This window comes from Tympanuchus pallidicinctus, unplaced genomic scaffold (assembly GCF_026119805.1).
Source record: "Tympanuchus pallidicinctus isolate F22 unplaced genomic scaffold, pur_lepc_1.0 scaffold4, whole genome shotgun sequence".
In the NCBI taxonomy this organism is placed as follows: Eukaryota; Metazoa; Chordata; class Aves; order Galliformes; family Phasianidae; genus Tympanuchus; species Tympanuchus pallidicinctus.
Genome location: NW_026294758.1, coordinates 12,726,801 through 12,754,646, shown reverse-complemented (window position 1 = coordinate 12,754,646; position 27,846 = coordinate 12,726,801). Strand labels below are relative to the sequence as shown.

Genomic DNA, 27,846 nt, shown 5'->3' with positions numbered 1-27,846 from the left:
AAGATAAAGAAGAGTTGAATTCAGAGCAAAACAAGCCATTAAAGATGTGCAATCCCTAAGAACCATGATGGGCCTTTCCCATCTGCTAACATATATATTTCTTTTTATATCTTCTTTCTTCTTTTATGTTTTCTTTTATATCTATCTATCCTCAAACTGAAAAGCAGCTCACCAACTCTTGCCTTCTCTAACCCAGAAAAAAAAGAATGTCATTAATTTTACCACGAGCCCTCCTTTCTTTATAATTTTTTCCTTCCTTTATACGTTTTTCCTTCCTTTATAATTCATTCTTAAACCTGCATCCACAATACTTTTAGAGATCATATGTTAATTAGAAAAATGAACTCAATGAGTGCACTTTCTTTAGCAGATGTAAGCAAAGATTCTAAGATATTGGCAGTATTTCTATAATGTAGCGTGTGCTTTAATGGATAGTCCACTACAGAGAAATTTCAATTCTTTACTTGATTCATGCAGTGTTCCCTACACTTCCAACCAATGTCATTTATCTTAACTTATTCTTAGACTTCTCTAGCATTTGTCCAGTTTTTTTTGAGAGAAAAATATGAAAAAGGAGATTAGTTTGTGACAGCCTGAAAAAAAAAAACACCAACAAAGCAAAAACACATCCTTAACGCATCTGTGTGATGCGTTAAAAGTCAAGTGACTTTAAAAATTGGCCTGTAGCAATATTTCTTCTTTATACAAACACATCTGAATATAATTTCACTTTAAGACATAAACCTGCACATACATTGAAGTTCTACTGATGGAAATAGAGCAGCATTTCAAGCCAAAATGAGCTTGTTTAAATTGCCTCATTTTTCTTCTATTTTCATCTAGACACAGTAGTTAATCTCATATTGCAAAGAAGGCAGCACTTATCAAATCTATCCATCATCTAAAAATACAGCAGGGGGCTAAACGTATAACTATTTGCTGGGAAGCCACATCCTCACACATTTCAGTATTTCTGAGAGACTGTCTAGTTCAATCCCCCTGCTCAAAGAATGGTCAGTTTCATAGGTTGCGCAGGACTATGTCCAGCTGCATTCTAAATATCTCCAAGGACTAAATCTCTGGGCAAGCTGTTCTGGTGTTTGGTCACTCCTATAATAATAATAATAATAATAATAATAATAATAATACATTGTATTTTAAACTATGCACATTACTTCATGTTCTGCCAGTGGATACTACTGAGAAGAGCTTTACTCTGTCTTCTTTACTATTTCCCATCAGTGCTAACACATATTAATATGATCTCCCTAAGCCTTTTCTTCTCCAGGCTCTACATTCCCAGCTCTCCCACCTTCTCCTAGTAAGGCAGAAGCTCCAGTCCTTCAATCATCTTCAGCAACTACTACTTGACTCCAGTATGTTCACGAAGTTCATTTCTGCTGCTGGGAAGCCCGGAACTATACACAGTGCCACATCTGCCCAGTGAATGACAATAGCCCTTGATCTACTGGTATCACTCCTCTTAAAGCAGCCCAGGAGACTCCTGATATTATTTGCCACAAGGTTGGACCATATTCAACACTTCAACACAAAGACCCTACTACCAGCCAGACACAGTGCAGACATCAGTGCAGACTAAGGGCTTATTCCTCCACAGGTGTACAAGGCATTTCCCTCTGTTGAATTTCTTGAAGTTCTTGTCAGCTCAGTTCCCTGGCCCGTCCAAGGCACTATGAGTGGAAACACGAATATTCTGGTACCTCAAACTCTCCTACTGTTTTTACATCATCTGAAAACTTGCTAAGGATGCAGCCTATCGTCATCCAAGTGATTAATAAAGATGTTAACACCATGGGATTTTTTTTTAATCAACTCCTGGGGTACAGAAGCCTCCAGTTAGACTCCATGCCCCTAACCACAACCCTTCAAAAACTGTTTGAGCTGGCTGAGCTCAATCCATTTCTACATTAACCAGTTCACTTACTCAGTTTGCACTTCACCATGGGGATGTTACAGGATACAGGACTAAATGCCTTGCCAGCTAAACTGAATATGAACAACATTCCCATCTTTCAATTCATTCAATAAGCTAACCATTACACCAGAGAAAGCTGTCAAGCGGATCAGGCATGATTTTCCATTTGTAAGTCCATGCTGACTACTTGTCTTCTCATCCTTAATATTTTTGGAAATGGATTCTTGAATTACTGTTCTAACACCCTCTGGATAGTTAGATAGTTAGCTTCTAGTTATCCAGATCCAGCCTATCACAATTCCAGAGGCAGAAGAGATGTTTCTTTTAGACCTAACAAGTCTTCCTTCATCAACAGCATCTTGTGAAGATATCAAGACAGCCTCACAATGACATGGGCCAGATCCCTCAGCAGATACTGTCTCTGCCCATCAGGTCCCAAAGATTTGTACAAGTCCAATTTTTTAAGATATTCATTAATCCAATCCTCCTATAATGGTGAGTTGTTCACCAGTCTTTTCCATGCTTTTTGTCACCACTTTCCCTGTCCCATCCCAAAGCAGCCTTTCTCTCATTTTTCTTTTTCTGTGGATAAATCAGAAGAAGCCTTAGTTGTCTTTCACATCCCTTGTCACACGCTACTCCAGGTGGATTCTGACTTCTAACCCTATCCCTGTATGCTTAGACACTGTCTTTATAGCTGCCCCTGGTCACCTGCCTCTACAGCCACATCCTGTGAATTTGCTTTTTATGTCAGGTTTAGGAAGAAGTTCCTTTCTCATGCATTCAGGGCTCCTGACATCTTCGCCTCATTTCATTTTCCATTGAAATAAATCATTGTTGAGCTTGGAAGAGGCGATCCCCAAAAACAACAAAAATCTCTCTCTTCTCCAAATTTGTCTTAAATGGAATTCCTTTTAAGAGATATTGGAACAGATCAGAGTTTGCTTTTCTGTAATCTAGGGTCACGAACCCCTTTTTTTTTTAAAAAAAAAAAAAAAACAACTCTGTTCTCAGGATCCTGAGCTTCAAAGCCCAATAACCACTGCAAGCAAAAAACATTCTCAACTTTTACATATCCAGCCAGTTCTTTCTTTTCCATAGATAGTAGCTTTTGCTCCACGTACATATCTTAAAATATGGAAATTGAGCAACTTCCTAATTTTAGATATAACTTCTTATTTTTGGGAAGGGTTTTTTTGTTTTGTTTTGTTTTTTTTTTTAAATTGCTGTTTCAGGGGTGAAAGAAGGAATGGGAGGGTTGTATTGTGGGTTTTTCTTTGTTTTCTTTTGCCTTTAAGAAAGATCACAGGATGGTACAGGATTATTAGTTACAGAGGTTACCTATTCACAAATGCATTGATTACTTGTGCACTCAAAAAAATCTAGTTATTGTATGACTCTAAAATCTGATAAGGCAGGTCAGTAATTAAGGCACCTGTTTGTTACCTTGTAAGACAAAAAACAACAGCCAGGTGAAAAAAGGAGATGCAGATGGCAAAAGACAGCATGCTAATGTTACAACCACAAGCAAATAAATTGTTGACACAAGGACAAAGTATTCCCACCTGTGGAAAATCTGAGCCTGGAGATATACACATGATATCAGTATGACACAGTGATACATTAGTGTCAGAATCAAATTAGCCATCCACTAGCACCAGGCATTTTTTCCTTAGGCAAATTCAAATCTGTAAAAGCAAGAAAGCAAAACGGATGCAAAGGAACTGAGCTGCCTCAGTGCTTTTAAGTTTTTAAGAAAAAAGTTAATAAATAATTGTTTGGGACTCAACAAATATAATCAAGTCAGTCTTTGTCACACTCAGACATGAAAAGCCACACGTGTCAGTCTGAATTTTGTCATACACTTCCCTGAATAGTTTAACTGTTTGAGTATTCTCTCGCCACTTGGAAAGAGAAAACTGTAAAGCTGTCACATTCATATTAGCTTAACATAAAGACCTAAACGTAGTGATTTTTTTTTTTATACAGGAGTGCTGCAGAATATGCTAGAGAAGACTAGAAATAAATCACTCATTATCAGAGTTTCTAGATGGGAGAAGATGCTTCTATCCCTACATTTCAAGTTGCATTATTTATATTAGAGGGAACAGGGTAAAAAAAAAAAAAAAAAAAAAACAAAAAAAAACAAAAAAAAAAAAACCAAAAAAAACCCACACAACTTTCAAAATGAGGAGAGTGGGGAAAAATTGGTCAGGAGACAGACAACTACAACATGCAAAACCCTGCAGATTTGTAAACTCAAAATCTGTCCTTCCTGAAGTATTTTGCTATCTGTTACAGCAGATGTAATAGAAAATTATATATAAGAATTTTGTATACAGCCTAATGCTGATGAACTTCAGGGCACTGAAGTACTGAGACACATAATAAGGTACAGGTTGAAATTATATTATCGTTGTTTTAAAAACATTTTACTTACTTTACCAATATACTTTTCAAATTTTCAAATCAATAATTTTCAAACAATAAAATAATATAAATTCAAGCAGAATGAAGGGGGCTGTAAACTCACGTTCCTCTAAGCTAGGGCTTAAATACTGTTATGCAAGGTAACAAGAAAGAAAGGCAGGAGGAAAAGGGGAAGACAGAAGGAAATAAACAGATTTTTTTTTTTCCCCAACCATTGTAAGGATATCTCATCTTTATTTCTAATATGTCAAACCCTTCCTAATGCATCAGAAAAACCATGATAGAAGGCCATACATACTGCCAGCTGGTACTTGTCCTACAAACTGGACTTTGTGTCAAAAACCACACCATAGAAAAGTTTAGTTGCAATGCTGCATAACAATCAGATACATCTGCAGGAGGCATACAGGTGACACGAACAAGTGAGAGAACAGCATGCAGCACCACAAACATGGAAAGACCTACAAACATGCCAATATGAAGTCAAAGTCAGTTGAGTATTAATCTTCACACATTAAGACTGACAGGCATGATTTTTAGTACAAGACTTTGTGCCATCATATACAGCACTGCAGCAAGGGCTGTAAACTCACACTAGCCACTATACACGCTACCCATTCTGCCCTACCTGATTCTTAGCCAAGTCAGTCATGCTCAAACTCAGGCACAATTCTCAAGTCTCTATAGATGAAGCAGTAAAAGCATTTTGTAATATTAAATAAAATATTTTAAGCATAAACCAGATGTCATTAGGAAGACTTCAGATTCTAATAACTGTCTGCTGCATTTTCTTTTTTAAATCTAAAAGCAGCACTTTTAATGTTGATGTAGAAAACAGAGTGGAATTACTGATAGGTACAAATAAATAAATGAGCCTACAAGCCAGTGAAGAATGGGGCCTACAACACTGATCAAGCAAGCTCAAAAAAACCCAGACTACTAATGTACTGTAAAGAGCACCAGGATTTCTTTTCCTATTGCTGTACACTTGCAGTGTATTCCTTTATCTTTTAAAACTATCAGATTAAAAACAAACAAACAAACAAAAAAACACAATAATTTTTGGAGAAACATCAAATTTCTAAATGCTTCTCTCTTCAGTTCTTTAACTTAATACCAAGTGAGCGTAACATAATCTGTATTAGTGTGCTTCTCCTCCCCTGGATGTTTTACAAAGTTTTGTTCTCTAAATAAGACTCTAAACTTTCATCATCATTCTGAATGTACAGGAACCATAAAAGACAATCCCATCAGCAACTCTCATTCACTTCCTGGTAGGTCTTCCAAACAAAATAATCCACAGCATGAAAAATCCAAAAGGGATTTCCCACAGCAAGAATTTTCTGACCATTGCTTTCTGTTCTCCCACATTCTGAACATGGTAGCTAGGCAGTTTCAAGAATGATGTAATAACTAAGAAAAAGTGATCAAAAGCAACAGTGAGTGCATGAAGACAGATAGATGCAGCAGAAAAGCCTTGTACACAAGAATTTCAATTCTCAATTAAATTATTAGAAGGACTATGAATCTCATCTGAATTCCTTAGAAACTGATCTGATGCTGAGAAGAAGGAATAAAGGCTTTCTCCTTTGTATGACTACCCTGTGCTCATAGGGTCCTCTCTTTCGGGAAGTTTCACTGGTCCTCTCTTTTGGGAAGTTACCACCAAGCAGTTCTGCCAGATGCAGGAAGTTACTGAAACAAGAACTGTGTGCATGTATTTTTCTCTATACTCTCCTTGCTAAAGTAAGTCTAGGTTTCACTAAGAAAGTATAGACTTAAGAAGCAACTTTTTTTGTGTGTGTGAATCTTAAGCTGCTTATTTTACTATTAACTGCTTTCCTTAGTGTAACAGCATAAAAAAAAAAACTTTTAAACAAAAGTACTGTAATCCTCATTTATCAATGCTAACACCTTTGCTATTATTGTGAAAATAAAGAATTTGAATATTCAACTGTAAAATTAAATTTTAAGAAACCCTTTCTTACTAGACTACAGGGAGCCAACATTTATATATATGCATTTGGCCTAAGTAGGAACCCTCCATCAATAGAATATTTAAAATGTTAAAAGAATTGTGAAGAAGAAAATATAGTGCACACATACACATATATTAAATTAGTCCCATTTCCTAATTTTCAAAAGAAAAAAAAAAGATACAAGTTACATTTAAGAGAAAGCTCAGGAATGACAAAGCTTCTTGTAATGCACAAGGTAATAGATTAAACACTATAAAACAACAGGCCTATTTGAAAGTTTGGGTTATGAAAGTACCAAGGACAAACAAGGTCCAGCACACAGAGAAAAAGAAGAAACAACTCAGATAAATGCTCTTATAATTTAGAAAAAAAGAGTCAGGAAAATGTTTTTGTCCATGTTTTGCTATGTAAAACACATCATTCTTTCCTTCCTCTGAAACTTTTGGACCAAGTATCCAACACATGTCTAAAGAAACACACAAATTCTTCCTTCTTTCACTAGACATGAATGAAGGAAACATTCACATACTAAGAAATCCTCCTTTTGTTCACATTTCTGGGTGGGGAAAAATGCGTCGGCAGTTTTTTTTGTTTTTGTTTTTTCTTGTAATTTACCACCGGAAATAAAATTCTTGTATTTTAACATTCTCAAAAATGCAGTTGAGTACCAAGCACAGTTACCTTTAACTGTTAATATCTTAACAAACCCATCAAGAAAATACTTGCAAATAAATGCTTCATAAACTAGAGCTTGCAAATGTTAACTGTATTACACATTTATTCAAGAATCTGAAGGCACACACATGATGATGTAATAGCACTGCAAGAAATTGTATTAGTAAGCATGAACAAAACATAGCATACTTACACGCTAATAGATCAGTATCAGTTTTGACATATACATTTTCCAGATATCAAAGATATCTGAGCATGTCCCAGAAGACCATAAATCCAATCTCCTCCCTCAGTGAGATGATAATTGCAAAATCTTTTTAATGCAAGTTGTGGATCACAGATTAGAAGGTATGTAACAGTAGTAAAAGAGAACAATATAATTTTAAACAGTTTTCATTATTACCTGTCCCAGTCCATGCACATTCACCATCGGTAAGTATTATATCAAAGCCACTGCTTATATCTTTTTCCCATGATACCTGTAGAAAATATACTGCTTCTGGATCAGAAACTGGATGAATTCTGATCAAAGTTTTCTCCATTTTCCAGACACCTGTTACAGACACAACAGAAACTTATTACAATCAATGGCATATTTTCTGAGATATACTTGGCAACGTTTTGTAGCCAGATTGGGTGGGAAGGGAGGAATGGTACGTTTACAAGCACACTTAGCTTTCCTCCACAAGTACAGTTTTTCAGAAAACTGATGTTTTCAAACAGAAAACTGGATTAAAACAATTAAGGTTTAAGTAAAAGCGTTAACAATCAAATATATTTGAATAGTCTCTAAATAAGAAACTGTCAGGAAGCTGGGCAAAATTGGTATGCTAACTTTGCATTCCTCTGCTTCCTGACATTTAGTTTCCTACTTAAGGACTATTCGATCATTAACTTCATTGTTCACTATCATCCAACATACAACACATGGAATATGATTTGAAATAATACTCAGTTGGAAGAATGTTGCTTGAGAGAATGCTATAAGGCTCCACTGCAACACATTTATTGCATTCTTTGCCACTGCCAATCAAAGAAATTAATTTTAAAAATGAATACTAAAGAGAACTAAGCTTATGATTCTACAGTGATTTGTGGGTTTCTTTTTCCCCTCACACAACAACAGACAACTTACAAATCTGGAGCTGACAAAAGATCTTATGAATAACATCATATATTTTTATAAGTAAACTAGCCTGACAGTAATGACTGTCTCTGCATTCAAAACCTTTACAATAACTTTTTATAATTTGCACCACAGAATAATGAAGAAACAGTCAATTCTGAAGTTAATTTTTCATTGATAAAACCTCATGCTGTCTAGTACTTGAACATTTGAACAGTTTCTTTTGTGGTGCTCCATTGTTTGGGACCTTTTTTATTTTAAGGAAGAAAGTAGTGAATGAGAAAAGGGACTACGTGCACTGAATACAAAAATGCTTGGGTAGGTGGCAACTAGAAACAGTTTCTATCTAGTTTTCCACTGGTCACGTAGCACTAGGTAACAGAAAGAAACAGACCTGGGAGGGTAAGTTGATGCTCAGCTGAACATGAGCGGGTAGTGTACTCAGGTGGGCAAGAAGGCCAATGGCATCCTGGCTTGCATCAGGAACAGTGTTGCCAGCAGGAGCAGGGAGGCAATAGTCCCAAACCTCGAGTACTGTGCTCAGTTTTGGGCCCCTCACTATATGAAAGACACTGAGGCCCTGGAGCACGACCAGAGAATGGCAACAAAACTGGTGAGGGGCCTGGAGCACAGGCTTTGTGGGGAGCGGTTGAGCGAGTTGGGGCTGTTCAGACTGGAGAAGAGGAGGCACAGGGGAGACCTTATCATTCCCAAAAAGTATCTGCAAGGAGGCTGTGAGAGATGGGTTCAGCCTCTACTCCCACGTAATTAGTAAAAAGACTAGAGGAAATGGCCTCAAGTTGCATCAAAGAAGACATGTTGGACATTAGGAAAAACTTCACTGAAAGAGTAGTCAGAGACTGCAATGGCCGCTCAGGGAGGTGATGGAGACACCATCCCTGGAGGTGCTCAAGAAACACATAGATTTTGCGTTGAAGAACACAGTTTAGAGGGAAATATTTGTGACAGGTGGACACTTGAACTGGATGATCTTTGGATGTCTTTTCCAACCACGGCAATACCACGATTCCATGATCAGCACCAGTTCAGGTTCTGAAGGAACCCTGTTCCTCAAGCAGTAGCAGTAATGAGCTCTTTGCTTATGTGTATTGAGAGATATTACTGGCTTCCCAAGAAGTGAATTCAGGAGAAGTTTTAACTACTGTTGCCCACACTGTCTGATCTTTGCACAGCTATGCTTAAAAAATGCCTTTCCCTTGAATTCCAGGCACGGTCTGGACAAAAGCAGCAGAATACATGAATATAAGACTTGTTTTTCAAGCACAAGGCTGTATTGACAGCTAAACAAGAACTGCATTGTCAATAACATAAATTAACTACTTCGGATGGCCAATTAAACAACAATACTGATCAACTTAGACTAACAAATTGCATTTCTAAACAATAAAAGGAACATCACATAAAGTGTCTGCTGTGAGCGCCAGACTGAACTATGGCTGGAACAAGTCACTAGGTACTTTTAGCATTCCTGATCACATATAACATTTTCCATCACAAATTAGCGAAGAGCTAACTTTATTTCAGATTAAAACTTAAGTTTAACACTGCTTAGGATGTTTTTGGAAAGAGTTTAGGATTCAAAAACCATGGTAGGAGGAGGAGATAAATCATCAACATATAACAAGACATGAACTCTACTTAACAACAGTATAAGAGACAACTATTATTTATATCCATAGACTACCACTGTTTATACTTCAACAGATGCCATAATCTGAGTTTCTATTCACTGAAGGAGTGCCGGAGACTGAAGTGTAACTTAAAAATCATATTGAAAAATTAGCTTAAGTCCTCCACAAGAATATTTTATTTCTATCACCAATTAACTGGTCATTTCTACAAGTCTACAGCATGCCTATGCAACTGTAAACAATAATAGCAAATGAAATATTCAGAGGCCTGGAATAAGGCCTTGTAAATTACCATTTATGGAACTGAAGTCATTTTAAAGATTTGTAGTGCACCAATGGCCGGACTATGGGTCAGTAAAAGTACATGACAGGAAGCACAAATAACGTTTGTAGTATGTTTAAGCATATAGATATACATTTTCCTTTGCCTGCTGGACTACCTTCCTCTTTTAGTTTGTTCTGGAACATTACAAAGTCCTTTACAAAATATGTTGATAAAAGTCATTCTCCAAAATACTAGTAAAAATACTTTAATTATTCCTTTTTAATTAAAGGTTGTAAAACAGTTGCACGCAACCCAGAGAGACAGCTCAGGACTCAATAATGCATACATACATAGTTTAACATGGAATTTTTGCTTGTTGTGACTTTCATCACAAAGCAGAGCTGCATTCACTGAAAACAACCTCCACAAGAGGTTTTCTTTTTAAATGTAGGCTGTTTATAACAGAAAGTAAAGAGCTGGTCTTCTATTTGTGTGATGATAAAGAGGATGAAGCATCAGTCCTCACTGATAAAAAGCAATGCAAAGAGTTGCAAACTAAAAATAATTTACAGTGTTTTGCAAGATACACTAACAAGATCCCCAAAGCCTGAGATGAAAATTGCATGAACTCATAATACAGTACATTCTGTACATCCATCTTTACATGCTAGTATAAAGAGTAAGCAAGGCACAACAGCAAAAAAATAAAAATTTCTGCATCATTCTTAAGAGATCTGTTTCCAGAGTAAGTGAACTCAGCAGAACTCAGAAAGCTTTCACATGATTTGTCTACCTGTGGTAAAACAGTACCTAAATAAAAATGAACATGCTGAAGAAATCTGGCAAAAAGAATGTTCAGTATTTTTAACAAAATGAAAGATAGGGTTGACAAGCTTTTCCACATTTTGCTGTGCATCTTAGAACAACTTCACAAGTCAGCCTGGGGGATTGGACCCTGTGATCTCTTAAGGTCCCTTCCAACCGTGCAATTCTGTGTGTGAGATCAAACAAAAAACAGTACCCCTTTCCTCTCAGCTTTTATCTCCCCCATTGTGCCCACTGACCTTCTGAGATGAGTATTATCTATATTACAGAGTTATAAAATTGAGTTAGAAGGGACCTTTAAAGGCCATCTAGTTCATCTCATCTGAAATGAACAGGGACACCCACCACTACACTAGGAGCTGAGACCTGTCCAATCTGGCTTTTAATGACTCCAGGACAGAGGCATCCACCACCTCTCTCAGCATCCTCTGCCAGTGCCTCCCTACTCTTATCATTAAAGAGAACTATTTTCTTATACTCAATTTAAATGTTTAGAAGCTGTGTTGTTAAGTAGAATCTTGCATGTGATCTCTAGTGTGCCCTTAGTTTTGCTTATGATCTCTAGTCACTTGACTGTCAAAAGCAAAAGCTGAAGGATCTCTTGGTTGTACCTTATATATCTTGGCTACTACATAATCCTCTCCAAAAGAAGCAAGCTTTTCCAATCCTTACCAATGCTGTATATAGAAACACCATTGCAAACAAAAATATTTTACCTCACTTTAACAAAACTCTTCCCGAAATATCCCAACACAACTCCTACACAGTTTATTCTGCAGTTGAGTAAATTGATAAACAACAAACAGGAAAAAAACAAAAAAAAAAAAAAAAAAACCAAAAAAAACCAAAGGATTTATCTACTCCTCCAGCAACAAAGAATTCCCACTAGTGGGGGGGGAAAAAAAAAAAAGAAAAACAGGAAATCAAAGCTTTTTCTTATTCATTCACTGTAAGGTAAGAGCATGCATCTCTTCCACTCTAACTGCAAAACTCAGAAACAAGCTTGCAGCACTGTTATTGAAATAAATATTTCAGCAGGAAGAAGTGAGAAATCCTACTTGAATCTCTGAAGTTAGCTGCACATTTACAGGATTCACAAGTCACTTTGTTCAACGCTTTGAAATATGGAGTGATACATCTCTTTTAAAGAATGTTCATAAATTAAAACACCCCTTTTATAACGAATACATTTCAATTCACCTGTTTCTTCCCTCTCTATTCTCTCACCACCCCGCCAGCCTTCAATAATGTCAAGAATAGGTGACTCTTCACAGATCAAGCATTTCTGCCTCAGGGCATCCTTAGGTGGAGGAACACTGTGTGTAGTCTATCTGAGGAATACATGAAGAGCAGACTTGCTGCAGCAGATTATCCTGCTGCCTATCCACAAATCCACACACACATATACACACACACACACACACAAAAAAAAAAAAACTACCTACAAAGAAAAACCTACCTTGTAAATATTTGATGTTTGCTGCCAATGAATGCTATTTCTCAAGGAATGAAGAAGCTCTGTAAATCTACACTTTTTCTATCATTTTCACAGATGTCACATGCATACAAACAACTGTAGGATCAAAGCTAAAACAAATGAAGTTTCCCATTACTACTAACGTTATTATTACCCAAACCCTAAATTATTTCTACATTTAAAACTGTAATATTTTCAAGCTATTACCTAGATATGCTTCAGAAGACCATTAATCATTATGATAATTCATAGTCATAACCACCACACATGCAACATCCCACGTGTCTTTGTCTAAGAATTTACCTTTATACATTCAAAAGCAATACCACTAGAAATACGGCTAGAGATATTTTTTTTAAAGGAATGCTTTAAAACAGTATTCCTCTGTTATAACTACTGTCTCAACAGATCTGTCAGTGCTACACCAACAAGTAAAGAACAAACACACAACAAAACAAATCACAGCTCTTTTGAGTTCACTGGGCCAGGCAACTGGTCATAACACAGTGAGAGGATGAATTGACAAAGGAGTCAAAGGAGTCTCGAGTTTCCAGAGAACTAGGCACATAGGCTTGGATACCATGCCACTGTTTTCCAGATTTTACAAACACCTCTAACGAGCATGTGTGAAAGACAGTCAGAAATAGAAGGAAGAATGAGGGAGCAACAAAACTCTAAGAACTCATTCTACTTCAGTATCTCTTAAAGGAAAGTTAGCAACACAGGCAGGAATCACATTAGTGATCAAAATAGTTAAAGTGGTCACCTGAATTTTCGTACTATTCCTGTTTAACAGGAAGCCAGTAGCTACTGGGCTTTCAAAAAAAATCACTGAAAAAAACCAGACTATTTCTATAGCTATCCATCAATTTAAATTACTGAATTCAGACCTTCATTGTACAAGTCTAAAAAGCATCTAGCAGTCAATTAGAATGGAGAAGTAAGTACCTCAGAGGGCTTTTGAAGTAACTTAGGTGCCTTCCATTCACTGTCTTGATAAAATGAGACCAATCAATACCTCTTTCCTCCCTTGATTGCTTATAAAGAAAAGCTGCAGAGAAACTGATTGATTAGGACCATAAGAAAGCCAGTATTTTTCTCCTTAAGGGCACAGAAGGTCATATGCTACATATCAACACCTCACCAAGTCAGAGGCAAGGATCTGAGACCAACTTGCAGGTGGGAACAGTGGAGCTGCACCCTAAATTAGTAAATCAGAGGTTTTATTGAGGCTGTTGAACAGTTGAGGATTGAGCTGTTTATCTTTAGGACTTTGTCCCTTTAGTTTTTGGCTTCTAATGATCTATATTAGGCAATGTTTCTTTCTAAGGAGAAATCAGCTGTTGGCTGGTTTGCAATTGACTGGAGCCTACTCCCTGAACAAATAGTGTTCACAGTTGCTTCTGAATAAACAAGACACTTTTAAAATTGGTTTACAAAGAATTTTATATGTTGTTTTGGATAGCATGGGGCATAGACTAAAAGCCAAATCTTTTAGACAGCTCCAACACAGCATCATTGATGATGTTTTGAACTTCAGCACTATTTTTTGTCCATGAAGACTAATGGCTTTTCTCCAAATTGCTTTAGCTGCAGGTGTTTCAAACTTTAGCAGTTATACATGGAAGTCTACTTACAGATCAGAAAGAGCTACTATAGCTTGCCAGTGGAGCAATTAGCTTAAGTGCTTTCTTGTTGAGAAAAATAGGATACTATCTACAGTGACTTCAGAATGGAAAACTAGTACAAACACCAAACTGTCAGTAAAGTCTATAATTCGATCCCTTCTGCCATCAGCTGGACCACAAAAAATCTGAATTGAAAATAAAATTAGAAGAACATGGTCAACCTAGTAAGAGAACAGGTACTATTCATGTGACAACAGATGTATTTATAAACGGACTGAAATTTAAGACAATAAAAAATATCTCAATGTATTTTAAAGATTAAAACCAGCTGTTAACACATTGCCAAGCAGAAGAAAATTTGAGGGTGCTTGTATTTACGAATATTTCTGAGATTCATTGCATACAAGTTTGTTTTCTCTCATGTTAATTTAAAATTCTATCAACTCCATCCAATCTTCAAGAGAAAAGGCATTAAATTATCTGACCTAAACTTCAAAGATGACTCAGTTAATATTAGGTGGACAGTAGATCAGATAAGGACTCACTCTTTTCAGAAAATGCCTGGCTAAAAAAGTTTGAAGATAAGAACACAGATTCCTTCCTGCCTATTACCTCCTGCAATAAGCCTCCCATTCTCTGGGCTGCAATATTTGTTTGATGATGAAGAAAAGTTTAATAATAAATCTTCAGCTGAATGTCAAACATATATTTGAAGGCCAAAAACAGAAATTTTTGAAGAGCTCTTATTCTAATGAACCAAGAACTAACACATAACCTAAAATGTATCTAGTTGTTCCCTGGTTGACATCTTGTTCCCTTGTTACACAAGGCTCACACAATTCTGTTCTCTCTCTTGAAGACAAAAAATAAAAAAAAAAATGGCACTGGATAAAAAGAAGCAACTGAATGACTTCATAACTTCTTGCAGACAGGTGAAAGGCCCATCTTAAAAATTCAGCGCTGCACAATAAGGTTTGATTAAGAGACTAACTTCAAGAAAGTTGCAATCAGTAGTTGGTCCTCAAGGACCCAGCTACAGAAGGAAGGCTCACATGGCTAGCATTTGTACACTTTCTTTCCCACTGTTCTGTGCCAGCCACAAAATTATTGGAAACACTCACATTTTTTGTGTAATTAGTCAAAAAAAAAAAAAAAAAAAAAAAGGCAGTGCTTTTGTTTGTCAGACTCCATGGGCCAATAGGATACGCAGGATTTGCCACAAAAGATCTGGAATCCACGATAAGGAACAACACTTGTCAGACTTATTTACTACAGTCACCAGCTGAAAATGAAGAGAAACAGAAGGAAGCAGATAGTCAACGACCTTTATAGTAGGAATCTTACTAACAAGCTTTGATCTCAACTGTAGCCTGGAGACAAAGCCCACCCTGGTGTCTTTCATCCCCTTGAAGTGTGGAGCATAACACACCACCAACTCCAGGCTGCCAGACTTGTCAATCTTACTTGTAAGCACCTATATTAGGAGACAGTTTAAGCCACAAGGTTAAAAAACAGGAAAAAAAAAAAAAAAAAGAAAAAAAAAAAAAAAAAGGTCCTTAATATTTTTAAATAAATATTCAAGAGGGAAATTATACTAGAATATACTAGCAAATAATAGAATAATTTGATAGATTCTGAAAAAGGACAAACTTTTCTTATTCACACCTCTCTGGGAGTTCTTCCCAGCCTTAACAGTTGAATGTGTTCACCATCAAATTTCAACCTTCCCAAATCCGTATCTGAAAAACATTCTGAGGTTTCTTTGATACAGCAGCATACAGTGGCTGGATATTACCAAGACATAGGAAAATAAAATGCTATCTCACAATTGAGATCTTTTTTCACTGAGTACCAAGTACTTTGTTACAAAATTACTGAACAGCACATACAGAACTGAGCAAGGATCAAAGAATAAGACCAGACCAGAAGGGATAGAGAGCAAGCAGGCATGCTTGAGAGATTCAGACCAGGTTCTCTACTTCTGTTGCCTTTGGGAGATGAAACTTCAACAAATATTTCAAGACTTCTATATGGCAGCATGTCTGCCTGGCTTTCAATGGTCCTACTATAGCCAGGGGTGGTGTGCAGCCATACCTATTTTGCCATCCTTATTTTGCAGATTTCAGTAACTTTTAGTATTATCCATTCAAGAAAAGTGAAGCTGAAGGAGGAAAAAAAAAAAAAAAAAAAAAAGCTTCTTTTAATTGCTGTTTGCCTATCCAAAAGTACTCAGATACACGTGTCTTTTTGATGTATGTTTGGATAATATGGTAGACTGGTTGAAATATTATCTGTTTTCCATAACGCTGTCTTCTCTGGGATTAAGAATTATCAAGATATTCAACACAGAAAACAAATATCTCCTACAGACTTCCTTTGTTTTCTGTTCCTTTCTATACTTCTGTTGTAATCTCACTCAGTCTGACATGTTTCTGTAAATGCTTGACTTAGTACCACTGAGCAATGGACTTCACTGGATGGTTTTACTTATTACTTTAAGCAAAACAAATTCAGTGCTATTGAATCTATATCTGATCTACTGGCAAGAATAATAAATCTGAATATAGGATAAACGAAAAAAAAAAAAAAAAAAAAAGAGAATTAGCAACAGCTAGGTAAGGAAACCTACACTTCTGTATTTGAGAGAGATTTCTGAAGAGTTTTTAAAAATTTAGCCAGTAATCTGGAAACACAAGTTGCACCAAATGTAACCACTTGAGTGGGGTATAAAAAGCAGGGATAAACGAGAAGGTTACTCTCCTCCCACTTCTACACTCCAGACTTTTCAAAGAGATGGATTATTTTAATTTCACGTTCCTGTCAAATTAGTACTAAAAAATTGTCCTGGACTCTAAATTGCTTTATCTTGCTAAACACTTCCCTAAGGCATTCTCTTTGAAGAAAATTCTTCCTTTACTCTGTATTCACCTAACAGAAGTTTTATTATGTTTTTCTTCCCATTTTCTATTTTTCAGCTGGAATAAGAAACATTGACCTCCATGAAAACAGAAAGCTCACTCTACTTCAATTTATTAATTTAAACATTATAATTCATTTCGCTTTGTATGGCTCCCACATAAAAATAATTCAGAAGACATTTTCAGTGAACTTTCAGTGCACTTAAAACTTCAATTTTGCAGCTCTTTATTCAGCCACAGTAATCACTTTGCCTTGAAAACAAATGTCTTTTGAGTCAGATTAGGTTGAGCAATCAGAGGTGAAGCTGAAGCAAAGAGGCATCAATCCATACTGAACATTGATTTCAACATTTTCCACAGATTAAGCACAAGTTCAGCTTTGGTTCTGTAATATGGCTTGAATACCAAGACATGAGATTCAACACAGTAATGTGACATTGTGCCTTACAATACAGCACCTTCAAAAGAGGTTAAACAAACAAAAAAATAAAGCTCATCACCAACTTAGGTTACCTTAGGTTTATGTGATAACACACACTGGACAAACCAAAAAAAAAAAAAAAAAGAGGGAAATGCCAGTATTTTATTATGGGAGGGATCCTGTGCACAGGTCCTAAAACCACAAATTTGAGAGCAAATGAGAGAAGCTTTTTTTCTTTTTTTTTTTTTTAAAAAAAAAAGAGAGAGAGACAGACAGAGAGAAAAAAAAAAGACAAGAAAAAGAAAAGATGCTTTGACACTTCCACTAAGATGAACAGATTTGGCGGCTACTGATTTTACATTCTGAAATAAATAAATAAATAAAAATCTCAACTAGCAAGTGTTCACAATATCTAAAAACAGAATTTAGAAAGGAACAAGGAGATAAACAGCTTCAAAACAGTAATATTTTTGTTAGGTCCTCTGAATAACAACATGAAGCTTTTTATTAGTGTCATGCTTTTATGATTTTTGTTACCGATATTCCACATCATAGCATCAAGCAGTGCTCTGGGAGTTAAAGAGTTAATGCCCCAGTTCCGTGAATATTTCTGGATACCTGGTTCTCAGAAGAGAAGATCTACATCTCCCAGAAGACTTTCACTGTTCCATTTCTGTTTTCCATTTGGAGAAAAATAAAACTGCTGGCAATGCACAAGTTAGTCCCCCTTCTTTTACTGCTCATCTCTGTTGCCTGTGCTTCCTAGCTGTCTCACCTTCAACATTACAGTAAGGCCTTTGATTTTGGACTCTTTGTCTCTCTCATATTATTTGATTATTATCTTCAATGCAATATAATAAAATGTAATTGGAATCACCGTGCACTCCATTATCTTTTTTAGCAAATTAGTTTTCTTCCTTAGCGCACTGCCACTGTATTGTTTTTAGGCCCATCTCCCTACCCTGTACCTTTTTCTCCCTCTTCCCCCTCTCCCAGGGAGTGGGCCAGGGGGTCCCCCCACCCCATTAATCACAGAAGCGGGCCAAAACAGCCCAGCAAGGTTTTCGGGTTTTTTTTTTCCTCACCAAGGGTCAGGCAAAATAAAAAAGAAACAACAATCAAAAAATTAAACCTTACCTAAGGCATTCAGTGTCAGGCAGGGAGTCAACCTGAGGAAGCATGCTTTTCAATGTTAGTTTCCCTCACAGCTACTAAGGAATGCTAGCTTGAGCTACAGTGAAACGTGCAGTCTAATATGATGACACAGCAGGGCATACCACTAGAAAAATGCTACTGAGACTTGAGGACAGTTAGGTACGCAATAAGAAAATACAGTGCAGAAGAACTTCGGTATTTCACTTGTTAAACACAGCTTTGAAATTTTAAGAGTGTAAAATACTACACAAAAACTATTTGGAGCATAAGCATGTAAGCTTCAGAAGTGTTGCTTTACAGCAATTGCATTCCTACATAAATTACATCATTTTTATGGAATTATGACAAAAATTATTACAGAAGAAAACAAAACAAAACAAAAATTTTAAAAATAACTTTAAAAATACACTTCCCTGCATGTTGGTTCACATTTCACCTTCAAAGGTGAGGGGGTGGCCAGAGGGGTGGCCAGCAGGGACAGGGAGGTGATTGTCCCCCTCTACTCTGCCCTTGTGAGGCCCCATCTGGAGTACTGGGTCCTGGTCTGGAGCCCCCAGTACAAGAAAGACAGGAAGCTGTTAGAGAGGGTCCAGAGGAGAGCCACAAAGATGATCAGGGGGCTGGAGCACCTCCCCTATGAAGACAGGCTGAGGGAGCTGGGCTTGTTCAGCCTGGAGAAAAGAAGGCTGCGGGGTGACCTCATTGCAGCCTTTCAGTACCTAAAGGGAGCCTACAAACAGGAGAGGAATCAACTCTTTGAAAGGACTGATAACAGCAGGACAAGGGGAAATGGTTTTAAGTTGAGGATTAGGGTTAGGTTGGATATTCAGGGGAAGCTGTTTACAGAGAGAGTGGTGAGGTGCTGGAACAGGCTGCCCACAGAGGCTGTGGATGCCCCGTCCCTGGAGGTGTTCAAGGCCAGGTTGGATGGGACCCTGGGCAGCCTGGTCTGGTATCAAATGTGGAGGTTGGTGTCCCTGCCTGTGGCAGGGGGTTGCAGATTCATGACCCTTGAGGTCCCTTCCAACCCTGGCCATTCTGTGATTCTGTGATTTGTGTAGTTGGGCTTTCGTTTCTCAGCCACGAAAGTTAGCTAAAACAACTAGGACGCATCAGCACCCTAACTCACAGGTGTCCAGATTTTTGGCTTGCCTGGGCCACACTGAAAGAAGACGATTTGTCTTGGGCTGCATATACAGAAGTTACTTTGAAAGTAATGCCCCCTCTTTTTGTCTGACGGGATATTGGTGGGAAGGCTCAGTCTCTACTGTCATATCATAACATCTGCCTCTAATGTCTTGGACCAACATCACAGAATAGGAAGCATCATTTTCAGAGCAGCCCACATAAAATATGCAATATCATTAACATGTAACAAAATAATCCTGATTTTTAATGTTTTTATTAAAACATAAAAGAAAAAAAAAAAAGGGAGAACAACAAAACTACAAGACTGGTTGGAAATTTGACCTGGTCTTTGTGAAAAAAAATGCATTATCCTTGTTCAGTGGCAGTGTTTGCAATCCTTAGTGAGATCTCAAGGTCTTCATCAGATTTTTTAATGACATTTTACTGTTCAAGTGTTTCAGCCTTGAAAACAGTTGTTCACATAGTGCCAAAAAGCTATAACATGATTAAGGTGTAGTTGTGAGGGAAGAATTTTTCTCTCTCCTAAGAAAGGACTTGCGCAAAAATTTTGGATTCTTTGATCATGGGGCAGTCTACTCAGCACCTGGCCTGAGGTCTGCTGATGGGAATTGCCTGTCTCCAAAAGGGAGAATGATACTTGCCCAGGAGCTGGCGGGACTTGTAGAGAGAGCTTTAAACTAGATAGAAAGAGGGAAGGGGATTAAGCCAGGCCTGCTAGAGAGCAGCCTGGGGAAGTGGTATTGGGATTAGGTGAGAGGCGAGGGGCTCAGCTGAGGTGCGTCTACACTAATGCACGCAGCATGGGCAACAAACAACAAGAATTGGAAGCCATTGTGCAGCAGGCAAACTATGACCTAGTTGCCATAACGGAAACGTGGTGGGATTGCTCCCACGATTGGAGCGCTGCAATGGATGGCTACAAACTCTTCAGGAAGGATAGGCAAGGAAGGCGGGGTGGTGGTGTGGCTCTCTACGTTAGGGAATGCTTCTATGCTACTGAGATTATGAGTGGGGATGATAATGTTGAATCCCTATGGGTAAAGATCAGAGGAAGGGCTGACAAGACAGGCACCCTGGTGGGCGTCTGTTATAGACATCCAAATCAGGATGAAGAAACAGACGAGGTATTCTATAAGCAGCTGGCACGAGCTGCACAGTCGCCTGCCCTTGTCCTCATGGGGGACTTTAACTTCCCTGACATATGCTGGGAGTACAGCACAGCGCAGAGAAAGCAGTCTAGGAGGTTTCCAGAATGCGTAGAGGACAACTTCCTGATACAGCTGGTCAGAGAGCCCATGAGAGGAACTGCCCCACTAGACCTGCTGTTCACAAACAGGGAAGGTTTGGTGGGAGATGTGGAGGTTGGAGGCTGTCTTGGACAGAGTGACCATGAAATGATAGATTTCTTGATTCATGGTGGAGCCTGGAGGGGGAATAGTAAAATTGCTACCTTGGACTTCAGGAGGGCGGACTTTGACTTGTTCAGGGGACTAACAGGGGGAGTCCCCTGGCATTCAGTCTTAGCGAGTAAAGGGGTCCAAGAGAGCTGGTTGCTCTTCAAGAAGGAAGTCTTAAGGGCGCAGGAGCAGGCAGTCCCCCTGAGCTGCAAAATGAGCCGGCGGGGAAGAAGAACGGTGTGGATGAATAGGGAGCTATTCTTGAGGCTCCGGGAGAAAAAGAGAATCTACCGCCTGTGGAAAGAGGGACAGGCCACTCTGAATGAATATAAGGAAGTTGCTAGGATGTGTAGAGGTGAAATCAGAAAGGCAAAAGCTCAGGTTGAATTTAACCTAGCTGCTGGGGTGAAAAGGAATAAGAAACTCTTTTATAAATACATTAACAGTAAGAGGAGGACAAAGGAGAATATCCACTCTTTGCTGGATGAGGCTGGGAACCTCTGACCACTGAGGATAAGGAAAAGGCAGAGGTTCTGAATGCCTTCTTTACGTCTGTCTTTAAAAGTCAGACCAGTTATCCTCAGGATACTCCTCTCTCTGACCTGGTAATCTCAGCTGGGGAGCACACTAACCCCCCTGTGATTCTGAAAGAAACAGTCAGAGACCTACTGCTCCAACTGGACTGTCACAAGTCGATGGGGCCAGATGAGATCCACCCGAGTGTGCTGAGGGAACTGGCGGAGGTGAGAGCCGAGCTGCTTTCCATCATCTGTCAGCGCTCCTTGTTGACTGGTGAGGTCCCAGAAGACTGGAGGCTTGCCAGCGTGACTCCCATTTACAAGAAAGGTCGTAAGGAGGATCCAGGGAACTACAGGCCTCTTAGCCTGACCTCGGTGCCAGGGAAGGTTATGGAGCAGATTGTCTTGAGGGAGATCATGCGGCATGTGCAGGGTGACCGGGGGATCAGGCCTAGCCAGCATGGGTTCATGAAGGGCAGGTCCTGTTTGACCAACCTGATCTCCTTCTATGATCTAGTGACCCATCTGGTGGATGAGGGAAAGGCTGTTGATGTGGTCTACCTAGACTTCAGCAAAGCCTTTGACACTGTCTCCCACAGCATTCTCCTGCAGAAGCTGGCAGCCAGAGGCTTGGATGGATGCACTCTTGGCTGGGTGAGGAGCTGGCTGGAGGGCCGGGCACAGAGAGTGGTGGTGAATGGAGTCAAATCCAGCTGGCGACCGGTCGTGAGTGGTGTTCCCCAGGGCTCGGTGCTGGGGCCTGTCCTCTTCAATATCTTTATTGATGACCTCGATGAGGGCTTCGAGTGCACCCTCAGTAACTTCGCAGATGACACCAAATTGGCTGGAAGTGTGGATCTGCCTGGGGGTAGCGAGGCCCTACAGAGGGATCTGGACAGGCTGAAGAGCTGGGCTGAAGCCAGTGGGATGAGTTTCAACAAGGCCAAATGCCGGGTCCTGCACTTCGGCCACAACAACCCCAGGTGACGCTACAGGCTTGGGGCAGTGTGGCAGGAGGACTGCGTAGAGGAAATGGACCTGGGGGTATTGATTGATGCTCAGCTGAACATGAGCCAACAGTGTGCCCAGGTGGCCAAGAAGGCCAATGGCATCCTGCCTGGCATCAGAAACAGTGTTGCAAGCAGGAGCAGGGAGGTGATTGTTCCCCTGTATTCAGCACTGGTGAGGCCGCACCTCAAGTACTGTGTCCAGTTTTGGGCCCCTCACTGCAAGAAAGATATTGAGGCCCTGGAATGTGTTCAAAGGAGGGCAACAAAGCTGGTGAGGGGTCTGGAACACAGGGCTTATGAGGAGAGGCTGAAGGAGCTGGGAATGTTCAGCCTGGAGAAGAGGAGGCTCAGGGGAGACCTCATTGCTCTCTATAACTTCCTGAAGGGAGGCTGTAGTGAGCTGGGGGTCGGCCTCTTCTCTCGTGTCATCAGTGATAGGACCAGGGGGAATGGCTTCAAGCTACGGCAGGGGAGATTCAGGCTGGACATGAGGAAGTATTGCTTTTCAGAAAGGGTGGTCAGGCACTGGAATGGATGCCCAGGGAGTGGTGGAGTCACCGAGCCTGGAGGTGTTCAAGGAAAGGCTGGATGTTGTGTTGAGGGACATGGTTTAGTGGGAGCTATTGGTGATAGGTGAATGGTTGGACTGGATGATCTTTTAGGTCTTTTCCAACCTTGGTGATTCTATGATTCTATGACTTATAGAAGTGCAGAAAAGAGGCACAATCAGATTTTTGAGTTAAATATCTGATTGCTACTCTATATACTCCCCTTGAGAACTTGCAGGTCAGACAAGTAGTAACTAAAAATGGTGTTGTAAACATTAATTAATTTTTTTTGAGACCCATGCTCTGGTTTCAGTCAACACAACAACAGCACACCGATGTTTGGTTGTTGTGAGCTCTGGGGATGCTGCAGGGAAGAGCCGCTGCCTTCATAGCGCAGAGCTGCGGCCTGCAACTGTACCAACCTGGCCAAGGGTTGGAATGGCTGCCCTAAATGAAACAGTGAACAAATACAATGAGTCTAAACTAACTTAGGTACACAACAATAGAAAAACTCAGCCCTCTGTGCAGCAGAGCTAAATCTTGACAGCTGCAACAGTTTCGGAAGAGCTTTAGATATAGTACACCCACTGTTTTTTCTCTCCTTTAAAAGTTGCTTATTTTGCATTGTCAACCATGAAAATCGCAATATGAATAAATACAAATTTAGAGCACACCCCAAAAGGTTTCTCCAAGAAGAGAAATAAGTATTTATTTATAGTATAGTCAAGATTAATAAAACAAATTTCCTGAGACATGACAAGATCCAAGAAAAAACATAAACTGCAGCACATCATTTTCATCTATGTACTTCTCTGATCAGGACAGGAAAACAAACAAGCAAAAAACTGCCTAATAGTGCCTGCAGGAAGCTAAGGCAGGTAAGCAATGTGGTATCTGCTACACACAAAAGAACACTAGTCCCTTGTATCTCATTTTCAAAAATAATTATCCTCTATGATCTTGAAGCCTACCTTTCACAGAAATTAACGTCTGTCCAGTTTATGTAATGCCTACAGACACTGTCTGCTGTGCTCTTAACATCATGTTCCAGAGCTGGTGAAATTTTATATAAGCCCACACAATACAGTTTGCTGCCTCCAACCTCTATCTCAGCTTCTGTCACTAGCTCAGTCTGCATAAACCTCCCTGAAGTTTTCGTGAAGTTTCTACCATAAGCTTGACACAGCTGACTGCATTTGGAAAGCCCCATGGTCCCTCTTTCCTTTCCAGCTACTGTGCTGAGAAGGGTAGCCTCTAAGATCCTTTTGTAGACCTGTAAACAAACAATCCCTTTCACAATCATTTGACTCATCTTTAAAAACAATTACAGACTGTGATAGGATATACAGCCTCACTCTTCCTCTAATTGCATTAATTTTTCCATCCCAAGATAGCAAGTAATTTGGCTGATGTCTAGATCAAGAACACAAAAGTTCTCAGTTTTTACACTCTTAAAATCACATAGGATCAGTATTCTTTTTCACTTATTCCACAGTCTCTGCCCTATTTGTCTGCTCTGTTAGAGCACAAGATCTTCCTACAAGGCCAGCCTCAAAACTCACCTAGATGTCTGCAACTCAGGTGTAGAATTGTTGTTGTTACTCCAATGATTTTCCAAATTCTGTAAGTCTGGTGGTACTTAATGAAATAATATTTCATGTGATTACTAGTGTGTCTCAGAAGAATAACACCAGAGGCTCCTAGACACACACATAATAAAAATATTTTTTCAACTTGGAGTATTTCCTGTAAGATTTGCCAGTTACTTTTATCAGTTTTGTCTGGGCTAGATTAGCAAACAACAGTAATTTGTTTAGTGGTTCTCTTCTTAATCTTACCTTAGCTTGTGCCAACATTATATCATACATCCTTCAGTAAGTCTTTTATGTCTTGGCTTCACAGGAGACCAGTCTTTCTACCTAACACCAAGCTTCTATACTAGTAATCTTCTCACTCAGAGGGGCCTTCCACCACCTTTTCTTTCTTTCTTTCTTTCTTTTTTTCTTTTATATATATATATATATATATATATATATATATATATATATATATATATAATATTATATATATATTATATTAATATATTATATTAATATATTATATATTATATATATAATAGATATATAAGATATATAAGATTATAAGACATACATATATCTTACATATAGATGCATAAGATATATATATATATATATATATATATATATATTTATAGCAACAGAAAGAGTAGCGTGGACTAGTATCCAACAAAGACACCCTGAAGACAATTTGCAGGAGCTGAATGACACTATTTTTGAATTTAGGAACAGGATACAGCTCAAGTCAGAAGATGGACCAAAGTGGAACAAAGCAAAATACACTTTTTGTTGCAAAAAGGTTCATGTTCTGGATAATTTGGCTAAGAAACAGTATTCTACAGTAACTTTCTAGATGTCAAAAAACTTCATTTTTCAGTGAAACTAGTCCATTTCAAGATTAAAATGTGTACACACATTATTTTACATTTTCCCTGTAATAAGGGCAAGCGCTACAAATTCTTCTGCCAAATAAAACAGTGAAGAAATCACAGCTGTGATTTCCTATTATAATAATCCTATAATAATCCTATTAACATTAATGACAAATTACTGTTTGATATATTGAAAACTTCGCCCTAAATTCCTCACAATTCCTCCTTCTCCTCAAGGGCGCATGGCACTTCAGTACCCCTCTATGTAGCATACCATTATCCCAAAGAACATTGCCAGGCTTCACATGCTATCTTTCAAATAACAGCAAGGTCCCACAGGGTGATAACGACTATCAAATAGCATTTTTTCCCCACAAGAGCAAAATATACTGCTGAAAGCTTTCTACAACAGTACATAATCAGTGAAAATTCTATTCCAAATAGAAGTGATGGAATCTTCATTCAAAAATAGAATAGCCCAGGTAAACGAAAACTGTTTTTAAAAGAGATCTGCAATGGAGTTCATAACCAAGCTTACTATAAATTATCACAGTAGATAGCATTATATTAAAAAAACAAAACAAAAAACAAAAAACAACGTACTATAAAGAGCACACCCACAAACAGAATTACAGAGCTAGAGAAAGTTAGATAGCCACATGGAAGTAGGCCTGACTATACCATAAGTAAAAACTAAGCATTGCAGTTTCCTCTATAGTGCAGAAGCAATGTTTCCATTTCAGTAACTAACTCACAATGAGGAACCAGAAGCGCAACAAAACAGGAAAACCAAACCTGTTTTCTTTTTCCACCACAGAGACACAAAAGTTTAAAAGTATTACTGTTCCTAAAATTTATAGTCTTGGTAGTCAGTAGAGGTTTTACTGCTCATTGCTTAAACCGGTAACTACTTCTGAATTCTAACTAATTCTAACTAAAATAAATGTGAAAAATCAAACACACTAATATCAAGTTACACTAGATAGTCAGGCCGCTTTTAGAACTTTCTGCATGTTAATAGGTTGCCAAAAGTGCTGGTGAAAAACTTATCCGTGGAGACTCAAGGCCAGGTTGAGCCATTTCCGAACACCCTGATCTAGCGGTAAAGTCACTGCTCAGGGCAGGGCAGTTGGAAGAGTGTTTTAAAGATCATCTAGTCCAACTCCAAAAACTCTATAATTCTACAATTCAAAATAGTAGTTATCTAAGCTGCTACTCAAGTCAACTTGTTCTTCCACTTCCTATGTTTCTTTCATGTTTTTAAGCATTTTAATGAAATAACACCTTGATTCCATTACAAAAGCATACTCTGTACAAATGACCCCGTTATCTTGCAGCATTCATGGGACCTTTGGAGATCATCCAGTCTAACCCTCCTGCTAAAGCTTAGAATAGACCACAGATTGCTTATAAACATTCAGAAATCAGCTGTGACAGCAACACCTCAGCATGTTACTGCACACACAGAACAGCCACAGCAAGTTTCTTCCACACAACCTGTCACACAACGCTTGCAGCCTTGGCTTTACTGAAGTCCTTGACAGGCCCAAATGTAAACCCTCAAAGAAAATTAAAATAAAAATGAAGGAACAAAGCAACCATAACCAAACATCGAGGTGCAGGAAAGAAAAAATCCAGGCTTGATTTAGACTGAAAATGCTGCATGATTTTCACAGTGAGCCAAAACAAGGCTGCCCCTTCTGAATGGTGTGATGGCAGGGCCTGAGCTTCCAAAGGCAGCTACCAAATATGTAAAATCATCACATATTTTTACCAGCTCCCCTTACAGAAAATAAAATGACAACAGCAATACAAAGTACCAGGCTCTTTTAATCAACTGGGCTCTTTAGTTATAGAAAACACGGTGTAGTGATGACAAGAGAACGTACTGCCTTTATCCAAGCACTGTCAGTACGGCTCTGTGACCCCAGCACCACGCAGGTGGTCTTCACCAAGACAGAAGAAAGGAAAAGAGCAAATGCAGAGAGGCAATGCCCACCTCGTGCTGCTCAAAGCACCAGAGGCACAAACCGCATTCCCCTGACGCTCAAAGCAGGGGAACGCCAGTTCGACAAGTACTACAAGCAGCAACAGCCGCCCCCCTCCCCACAGTGCCACTTCCAAAACGACGAATCCGGACTGAGGACCGGACCCGACACCGGCCAGCCGTGGGGGCGGAGCGCCCGCACTCACCTCCTTCCGTGCTGCCGCGCCTCCGCCGCGAGCCGCTTCCGCCCGCACGACATGGCCGCCTCGCCGCCGTGCGGCAGCCAATCAGCAGAGTATGT

General features: G+C 39.0%; 1 protein-coding gene across 3 annotated transcripts in view; it reads right to left on the bottom strand.

The window, feature by feature from the left end:
• Positions 1 to 27,835, bottom strand: part of XRCC4 (X-ray repair cross complementing 4) — a 175,648-nt gene extending 147,813 nt beyond the window's left edge. For 2 of the 3 annotated variants that reach the window (XM_052700530.1, XM_052700531.1), the window contains exons 1-2: positions 27,752 to 27,835; positions 7,424 to 7,573 (exon numbers count right to left, since the gene is read on the bottom strand). In XM_052700530.1, coding sequence (XP_052556490.1) covers positions 7,424 to 7,562 — 139 coding nt within the window. In that variant the 5' untranslated portion in view covers positions 7,563 to 7,573; positions 27,752 to 27,835. Of the gene's footprint in view, positions 1 to 3,501; positions 3,612 to 7,423; positions 7,574 to 27,751 lie in introns of those variants that run through there. The other variant, XM_052700532.1, reaches the window with a different exon arrangement.
• Between the last annotated feature and the right edge of the window lie 11 nt (positions 27,836 to 27,846).